The sequence below is a fragment of the Seriola dumerili genome, unplaced genomic scaffold (assembly GCF_002260705.1).
Source record: "Seriola dumerili isolate Sdu_G_001 unplaced genomic scaffold, Sdu_1.0 BDQW01000216.1, whole genome shotgun sequence".
Lineage (NCBI taxonomy): Eukaryota > Metazoa > Chordata > Actinopteri > Carangiformes > Carangidae > Seriola > Seriola dumerili.
In genome coordinates, this window is record NW_019174471.1 from 1,932,904 (window position 1) to 1,942,315 (window position 9,412).

The 9,412-nt window shown below is 44.2% G+C and overlaps 1 protein-coding gene across 1 annotated transcript; it reads left to right on the plus strand.

The window, feature by feature from the left end:
* The first annotated feature begins 3,841 nt into the window (after positions 1 to 3,841).
* Positions 3,842 to 6,615, plus strand: znf438 (zinc finger protein 438). The gene is made up of 2 exons (XM_022754135.1): positions 3,842 to 5,605; positions 5,758 to 6,615. Exons 1-2 carry the CDS (start codon positions 3,843 to 3,845, stop codon positions 6,344 to 6,346), a joined length of 2,352 nt encoding a protein of 783 aa, XP_022609856.1. The 5' UTR covers position 3,842; the 3' UTR covers positions 6,347 to 6,615.
* Positions 6,616 to 9,412: the final 2,797 nt, after the last annotated feature.

The following is a 9,412-nucleotide window of genomic DNA, read 5'->3' on the forward strand; positions in this document are numbered from 1 at the left end:
CTGGTGGAAAAAGCAAGTGAACCCTTGGATTTAATAACTCATTGATCGTCCTTTGGCTCCAATAACCTCAAACCGGCTCCTCCAGTAGCTGCTGATCAGAGCTGCACAATGTTCAGGAGGAATTTTGGACCATTCTTCCTACAGAGCTGCTTCAGCTGCATCTGAGGATGTCTGGTGTGAGTGTCTCTCTTCAGCTCATTCCACAGCATCTCTGTTGTATTAAGGTCTGGGCTCTGACTGGACCACTCCAGAAGGTGGAGTTTCTTTGTTTGACACCTGTAGTAGATTTACTTTGATGTTTAGGGTCATTTGCCTGCTGCATCGCCCAGTTTCTCCTGAGCTTCAGCAGGTGAACAGACACCCTGACATTATCCTGTAAGAGACCTGGATAAACTTTACAGTTCAATTTCCTCATGATGATTTGGAGCTGTCCAGGCCCAGAGGCAGCAAAGCCCCGAATAGTGATGCTCCCTCCACTGTATTTTGTTTTTATGTTGGCGTGCAGTCCTCCTCTTACACCATTCATATTGCTGTTGGTTCTTCCCAGACGATTCACCCTTTGTTTCATCAGTCCACAAAACATTTTCCCTTTAGTGTTGTGGAGAGTCAAGCTGCTCTTTGAAGAACTTCAAGTGTGCAGTGATGTTTTTTTGTGGAGAGCATCAGCTTCCTCTGTGGTGTCCGGCCATGAACACAATGCTTAGTGTTGTAATGCTACGCTATGTTGCACCTTTTGGAGGAGATTAATACAGAGCAGTAACACTGTCTTCAAATAATTTTCTTTGTTTTGTATCTGCCATTGATCACAGTTTCTCTTGCATTAAAATGCGTCTCGTATCCAGATTGTATCTCAATATGATTTAAACCTAATTACTTTTTACACCTGGTTAAAGGTTTTACTGGTCTGCCTCTTAAGCATCTCTTCCTCTGAATTTTTCCAGGCAGTTTCTTTCTTTGCTTGAATACTTCAAAAGTCACCACAGGATAACAGAGGATGATGTTGTTGATGTCCCCTCACTGGGACATCAACAAGTGAACAGACTCCTCCTCCTTCCTCTTCTTCTCTGCCTGCTCCCATGTGACACTGAGAGGAGCATCCCATAGTATGAAAAGAGGGGACACACACACATAGAGGGTAATAATGGGAAGAGAGAACCGAGGGAGAACAGTGGAGAGTAGCCTAGAGAGCTTCTTCAAATATTAATGTTGCGTGGCCTACACCAGTAAGGGAGACTTTGTCATTGCCCCATTCTGTATAGTGAATAACTAGATGTGGCTTGAGGCCATGCTTGAGGCTTGAGGAGATGTCATCATCACCGAAACTCACCTGTTGCATCAGTGTACTTCCTGTTGTAGAGCTCGGAGTGTGAGTGTGTGTTAACGCAGGATCAGACAGTGTGAAAACACAACAGAGTTATTACCAGGTTTGAATTTAGACCAGTTTTGGACTCTTCTGTTGATATAAGTTTTAAGAATTAGTGTCTTTAGTCACACTAGCAACATGGTTCTTGGAATGGTTGGTCCACCACTTTGATCCAGACTGAAATATCAGAAGATTTTTGCATGGATTGCCATGAAATTTCCCCTGACTTTTCCTCCAGTTGTCACTCATCCAGTGGACTATCTCAACAAGCACTGGATGGATAAAAAGATTGATACAAGGACTTAAGACTGTGCTGACCCTCCTCTTTGCATTTTGTATGCAGTTTCATGCAAGGATACATTTATTGGCATCATCATGCTGCACTGCAGTATGTAACTGTTTTACATTTTATCTTAAAATATTTATTTTTAATATGTTTCTTTTAATATTTGTACTCCCTCATGCCACAGGCTTCATCATGGTCTGTGCAAACACATTTGTGTACAGATGTTTTAAACACAGCAGCTCAGGAACAGCGCATGGTCAGATTAGATGACCTTGCCGAACTCATTTGCATATTAATGAGAAGCGTTGTTGGGGCAGGCTGTGTATTTGGTAAGTGCTTGTCGCTCTATCTCCCACCTTTATAGGATGATGATGACGAATTCACTTTGGTTTTATTGTCTAATATTAAATGCACTGAGTTTCTTTAAATATTAGATGTCGCCAAGTATTAAAGTTCAAACAGGATACCCCACCCCCCACCCTCCACTCTGCTCCAGTGCTATTCCTACTTTTCCAGGTGGAACGAGACAAATGGATGTAGTAAAGCTGAAACTTGTTTCTGTGTGGTGTGACTTGGTGTCAGGTGACGTCTGCTGAATCATGTGTGACAAAAGGATTACAGGCCTGCTGGCTGCTTCTCCAGCTGTTGATACACACCCTTTTTTTTTTTTCTCCTTAATGTCAAACTTTCACATGGTAGAATTCATCGCCAAGCGTTGCCTCTACACGCTTCTCCCACTCTCTGCAGCCACATAAAATGCCCAGAGGAACACACATCCCACAGTTTTATTCCACTCTGTTTTCAGCCAAAGTCACAGTCAAACTGGAATCAACTATCCACACAGAGGAGGAATATCTCCAGTTTTATGGAGTCGTAATGCGGTAGGGGTACTGTATAAATAATCTCTCCGCACAGAAACACTTCCAGCTGTTAAACAATATGCCCTTTGCAGTTTTTCTTTTCTTCTCCTTCTTTTTGAACATAGAAAGCTTCTTGCCCAGACTGCTTTGAAAATGAATACAGGGGGTTTTTTTTTTCTTGTATTGAGAAATTATGTTTTTGAATTTTTGCCTTTTGTGACACCTCCAGATTGTTGCACTTCATGCTGATTAGTATTAGAGTGGAGCTGGAACTCTGCCTGTATTAAAAAGTGCTTTTGAAAGTCGGGTCATAATGTGAAATTCAAAGCTCAGAATCTGTTTACAATTAGACCCTTTGAAGCATTCCACTGTAATCTCTCCCTCCTTTTGATATAAAGATACAGTATTGATATAACTAAAGGGAATTTTGCCTTTGTTTTTAAAGCCATACCTGTGGCTTTTGATTGATGGGTGGAAACTGTTCAGTAGATTCAGATAATAAAGACTTGTTTAAAACCTCACTCTGAGGTTATAGGTTCCTCATAGAGTTCAGCAGTATTTTGTATCAACACAGGCAGAATGGCGAAACCCAGTGTGGAAAAAGCCTTATCCCCACTGGGCAACCATGAAACATTATTTGTGAACAAGGGATGATAAAGTAAATCCAGGGCTCTTTTTTTTTTCAGAGGCATCCTCATTGCCTCTGGCCAGGTTGCAGTGCTGGTCAGTGGAGGGGGAGATGAGAGGAGAGCCCCCTCTTCATCTGGTAAAGATCCTGCCGTTGGGCAGCTTTCACGCTCCACTGACTGATCCTTCCAGGAAGTGAGGGGAGGTACAAGGACCCCCCCACAGAGCCCCAGCATGTACCTTGGCTGCATGCTGAGCCCAAATCAAAGGGGGCAGTCTGTCCTAAGCCTGGGGGAGAGAGAGCCTACTGAGTGTGACCAGAGACATGGGTAATAGGACGGCTTGTCACACTTGTGCAGATGCCTATATTTTTGACAGTGTGGTTCCTTCTCTCCTGCTTGGGTTGCACAAAAAAACCCTTTTGCACTGAGGTCACATTTATTGTAATGACCTTGGCAGCTTCCAGACAAGACCAGGAAGTCATGTAGCCATCACAGTTATTACTATTAGGTATGTTAGATCAAACAGATTTAAGACTGCAATCATACGCGGTGTTGCAATGCTGGCAGTTACTGTTGATGTGGAAACTTTAGGGTAGAAGGGCAATTTAATGCTGGAAAGGAGAGCTAGTCTCAGTGCAATAACTAATATAAATGATTTATTGTGTTTGCGTTTCAGTTGGTAGCAAGTGAGTCCAGCCCTTCAGATGAAGAGCCTTCAGTTCCGGAACATCGCCCCCAAGGCCCCGGCCGTGGTGCCCTCCCCCTCCCCTGCGGTCCTGTCCTGCCAGCCTCCCTCTGCCCTCCCTGAGGCTACCACCGCCTCCAGCCCCAAGTCCATCATTGTGCCCACCCAAAACTATGCACTGATGCAAATAGCCGGTCAGGATGGCACGTTCTCCCTGGTGGCGCTGCCCCCTTCTGTCTCCTCTCAGACACCACAGCAACAACAGCAACAAACCCAGTCAATCCAAAAGAACCTCAAACTGCCCATTCCCAGATACCAGCCAGTGAGGAGCAAGGGGACCACAGATAAGGTCAAATCACCACCACCAGCTGCCACGATGAAAAAGGCCTCCAAGGCTACTATGACATCACAGACCAAATCAGTGGTGGGTGGGTCATCAACAGCTGTAAAGAAAAAACAGGAGTCCAAGCACACAAAAGAAACCTTAGTGCCGAAAGAGGAACCATCCGAGCAGGTAATTCTGATTGACCCGGGCTCCTCGGACATCTCTGTCACTGCTCTGCTTCCAGACAATGCTGTCCTGTATCCCAGCTCTCAGTTGGAGCGAACGCCAGATGGCTCTGAACGACCCGCTACAACTGGCCTTATTCAAAACCTCCAGTACCCCCCTACTGCTGTCAAAAGCTCCCCAGTCAAATCCCCAGAGGAAAGTAAGACCACAGTGAGGCTGTGCCAATCCAGCCCCACCACAGGCCAGCCCCAGAGCAGTATCACTGTCCTGTCCCCGGCCATCTTCAGCAAAGCAGTCCAGATTATCCCATCCCCACCTAAGGGTAAACTGCCCATTCTGCCCTACTCTAAAATGAAGAGCACCCTCATACCAGCTGCCAAGCTCAGCAGTTTGTCGCCAGAGAAGAAGGATTTCTCCAGCCAGACAGGACACACCAGCCCCATAGATCCTACATCCAAGACCCTCGAGCCAGCCGAAGCCTTGAGTCACAACCAGGTGTCAAACTCTGCTCTACAGCACCAGGCCAAGACCACACTCATGCCTGTGTTGGGGACCCTCCAGAAACCACCCGGCAAGAAGCGAGGGAGGAAGAGAAAGACAATGGAAGACATCTTGGCATTTGAGGCCAGAAAGAAGAGGTCCTTGTCCTTTTTCCGTAGAAGGGTCCCTGAGAAGCCGCCAGCAGTTGTTCCTGGCTCCAAGCAAAAGGAAGTTGACATTTCAAAGAAGTACCGGAGCATCCGCCCCAAGCCTATGTTGGTTATGGAAACAGTTCCCCAACTGGTTAGTCTGCCTGCCATTACCTCAGAAGGCCAGGAACAGGAGCTCGTACTTGGTCCCCAGCTCCCCACCACTACTCCAACCAAGGCCCCTGACTGTCCTCCCCAACCAGCCCCAGTGACCCTCCACCTGAAAGGTGCCTCCCATCCCAGAGTGTTCATAGGCAGCCGTCCGCTGCACCGCTGTCCCACCTGTAGCCGCTGTTTCCAGTTCAAGCACCACCTCCAGAGCCACATGAACAGTCACACCAACAGTCGGCCCTACGCCTGTCCAGTGTGCCGCAAAGCCTACGCTCACTCCGGCAGCCTGAGCACCCACATGAAGCTTCACCACTCGGAGGTACGACCACGTCGCTCTCTGTGCTGTGAGTTCTGCGAGAAGGCCTTTGGGTATGTGGGGGTGTACTTCAGTCATCTGAGAGAGGTCCACAAGGTGGTGCTGACCGTAGAGCCGTCGATCAGCCATCATGAGGATGACGTGTCTATTGAGGGGTAAGATTATTATCAGCTTCATCATAAGGATTCCTACTTAAACACGGCGTTTACCTTGGTGCAGGTTTTGTGAGATTCCAACACTTAGATTAAATGTGTAAATAAATTGATGAGGCAACATTCAACAGTGCATTGTTCATTCTCCTCCCCAGGGCCAACTCCCCAGAGCCATCAGATGAGCAGGACCATGAAGACCCCGTGGAGCTGCAGATCAAATGTGGTCGTTGTCAGGCGATCACTCCCACCTTTGCTGACATGAAGATGCACTTACTGTACGTGCACAGGGAAGAGGTCCAGGTTCGACTTTATGATGGCCAACCTTTGCGGGGGGGCCGCGAGGTTGAGAAAGAACTGGTCAAGCACGCTGCCCACTATTGGCGGCAATTCAACGAGAAACACAACCTGGTCAAGTGCGGCAGCTGTGACGAGGAGTTCTTCTCCTTCTCCAAGCTCAAGAGGCACATCATGTCCCACCACCGGGGAAGAGAGGGGGTGGACAGCGCGACCATCTCATCACCAGACAGCGGTGGAGGACTCGGTGTCCTTGCGGCAGGTGCAGCCTTTAACTGTGTGCTGTGCAGCGAGGTACTGGACACTAAGGTGGGGGTTATGGAGCACTGGAGGAGTTGCCACCACTGTGAGAAACCCAGCCTGCTTTGGGACGCCCTGAGCTCCTACCCTGGCCAGGAAGAATGTGAGGCGGACGGGGATCTGGACACTCCTGCTCTAAGCCCACACTAACCAGCCTGGCCCTCGGAGGGCATGGAGCCCTTCACTGTGGCTCCTCCTCATACACACTCAGTCCTAACAATCAGCAGCACAGGGATGGAGGGTCTCTCTTATGTCTTTTACCACTAGTTTCATCTTTCACCAGTTGAGGCTTTTGACGTGGGCCAAAAGAAAGGAAAGGAAAAAGAATGGTGAAAACTGATCTTTGTGTTACATTTCATAAGAGAGATTCTCTCTAGGTCAGAGAATCCAATTTTATAAACAATATTATTTCCATGTTATTTTGATTGCACTGTTTTTTTTTTGTTTTTTTTTGTTTTTTTTTACTTCATTTTGTTTGGAGGTATGTATTTAATATCCTGTTGGAAATTAGATGATTATTTTTTTCTACTGCTTATTTAAATGTTACTAAACGGCTAATTTATAACCAAGCTGACACAGTGAAACTGTTAGATGGTCATTTCACCCAAACACTTACCTCTTGTGGTATCTAGCCATGCATATCATTTGGTTTTATGTGCTCAGTTTTTGAGATATCTGTTGCTGAGATTTCTGCCTCCAATCTAGAGGAAAAATTTGATTTCAAAAGTTTGGGACAACAACATTTGTTTCGGCGATTTATGATTAGCAGAGTGATGACGAGGGAGAGAGAAATGCAGAAATAGGTCCTAGGGCAGATACAAACCAGAGACCTTGTGATTCATCTTAAAGCCAGTTATTTAACTTGGAAGACAAATACATGTTCAGTTTATAAACTGTCATTTTTAAATACTGCATCTTCCACAAAAACAATTGAATTGACCTCCATTGTTTTGGATTGCACGCAGTAACTGTAATGATGACGTCTTTGACATTGACTGAAACAACCGAGATGATCTGCGTGGCTGAATAGCACCGTGGGAATGTGTGAAATGTGTTTTTTGTTTATATCTTTTGAATTGGGTGGAGTGATCTTTTGAAATACTGAGAAATGTAAATCTCACAACAAGGGCACACTGTCTACTGTCACACTGGCTGACAATTTATCTACTGGCCTTGGATTATTACAGGTTAAAAGACGTTTTATGCGATATTGCTCGTGTAACAGAAAAATCAATATTTTCAGTTATGACTTGAACTTTCAGTCTGACTAAGGGCAGTATTAGGGTCCTCTGTCAACTTGGATCCATGAAGAAAACACTTTTCTAACCAGCACCCAAGTGACATCCTTGTGGCCTTCTGAAAAAAAAAAAAAAAATCGTTCATGCGTAATGTGGCTTATCATCAGTATGGTCCTCTGTAGGCCAAGTTCTATCTCCTTGACTTGTTGATTAATGCCTCTATGTGTATTCTATGATATGCCAAGGGTCTATTCACACTAGTGATTGTAGAAGTGAGTTTTGCATTTAAGCTTTTTAACCACTGACGGAAAACTGTTTGTCGATTTAGTAAACACGCAAAGGAAACCATCGAATTGCCTACCTGTCGTTGCCAGCTCATGTATGCACCTGTGGAATTGTGTGCACCCAGACTCTATGATTAGAGCTAATATAAACCGTTGTCAAGTCCAGAAAAATATGCTATTTTATACTCTAGATTAATACAGATCTTTTAGTATATTTATGCTTGTGGTTGGTCCTTAAAGAACCAGCACCGAGACAGTTGTTATGTTTGCTTCTCCTAGTTTGGGGGATGCTTGATGTCTTGTTATTTGGTTGGGAGTTCATTACTACATGGCAAGTACCTCTGTTAACATTTGTCTGTGTTTATCTTTCATATAAAAAAATATCACAGGGTCAAGTGAATGTACCTGAATGTTTTAAAAACCCTACCAAAAGTATATGCTATATAGACTTATTCTATAGATAGAAGATATAGATATATTGAGAAAAAAACCATATATATATTTACATAGAGTAACTAGTGAATCAGCTGCTTTGTTCTGTCACAGTGGAGGAGGGGAAACGAGATGAATATATCATTGCCAAACCTGGCAACAAAAGCCATGCAGAGCTGTCCTTATGTGTCTGACACAAAGCGTAGGACTGTGAATGAAGGGCAAAGCACTGATGTGTACATGTCGCACTGAGTGAGTCAAATGCAGCATACTGTACTACTGTTCATTGAATGCCATGTTTGCGTGTTCATCAGTGAACTGTCCTTTGTTTCCATGCCCTCAACACAAACCAGGAAGTGACAGAAGTAAGGGTCAGACTCTTCTTTCCTCAGTTTAGATGAGAAACACACATGACTGTCAGCACAAGTCCGAAAGTGAAAAACCCCACACCAGGTGATATAATGTGTTTGGCTCATTCAATCTGTTGACAGTGTCCTAAAAAACAAAACAAACAAAAAAAAAAAGACTGAAAGTGTTTGTGCTCTGTTTGTGTATCTGAAGAACCTGATGTTTATGAGAATAAAGATATGCTTTGTTGAAGACTACGGACTGTTTGTGGATGATTAAGTTCAGAACTATGTTACACAAAAAGCTTTGCAGTCCACTTGGAACATGCCATTCACGTTCTGCTACATCCAACAATGAGCTAACTGCAGCTACAAGCCACTGAAAAATGACAGGTAAATTGATATAATGCTGTTGTTGTGGGGGTTTAATAATGTAATAACGTTGTATTTTATGTTTCAGTTGTCTTTTAAATACATCATTATATTGGGCGTTTTTATTATTATTATGAAAAAAATTGCATATGACAGGAAATTTGAAGATAATCTAAATGATTGAATATTGCTTCCAGCCTAACTGTTGTTTCTATCAGCTTCAGTTTCCAGTCTGGATCCAGACCAGAGTTTGCACATTAAGTATCTGGACCACACGAAAAGTGAAAAACACTTTTCTGGACATAAGGTACAATTATAAGCCAATATATGTGTCAAACATCAATGTCCGAAGTAGCAGTTGAAAAATCCGACACACCGTCTGACTTGAAATAAACAATTTATTTGCAACTTCATCAGGCAAAAAAAAAAAGTTTGATGATGAAGGTCTAGCACCGAAATGTTGCAAATAAAGTGTTTATTGGTACAACTGCTACTTCGACTCCACTCATCCTGCTCCTATGCTCCTAGATATGCAAAGTGTTC

Bases quoted from the DNA above. Each gene is read 5' to 3' on its own strand.
- znf438 (XM_022754135.1), top strand. From the start codon at position 3,843: ATGAAGAGCCTTCAGTTCCGGAACATCGCCCCCAAGGCCCCGGCCGTG. The intron at 5,606-5,757 runs GTAAGATTATTA...TCTCCTCCCCAG, and splicing joins GATGACGTGTCTATTGAGGG to GGCCAACTCCCCAGAGCCAT.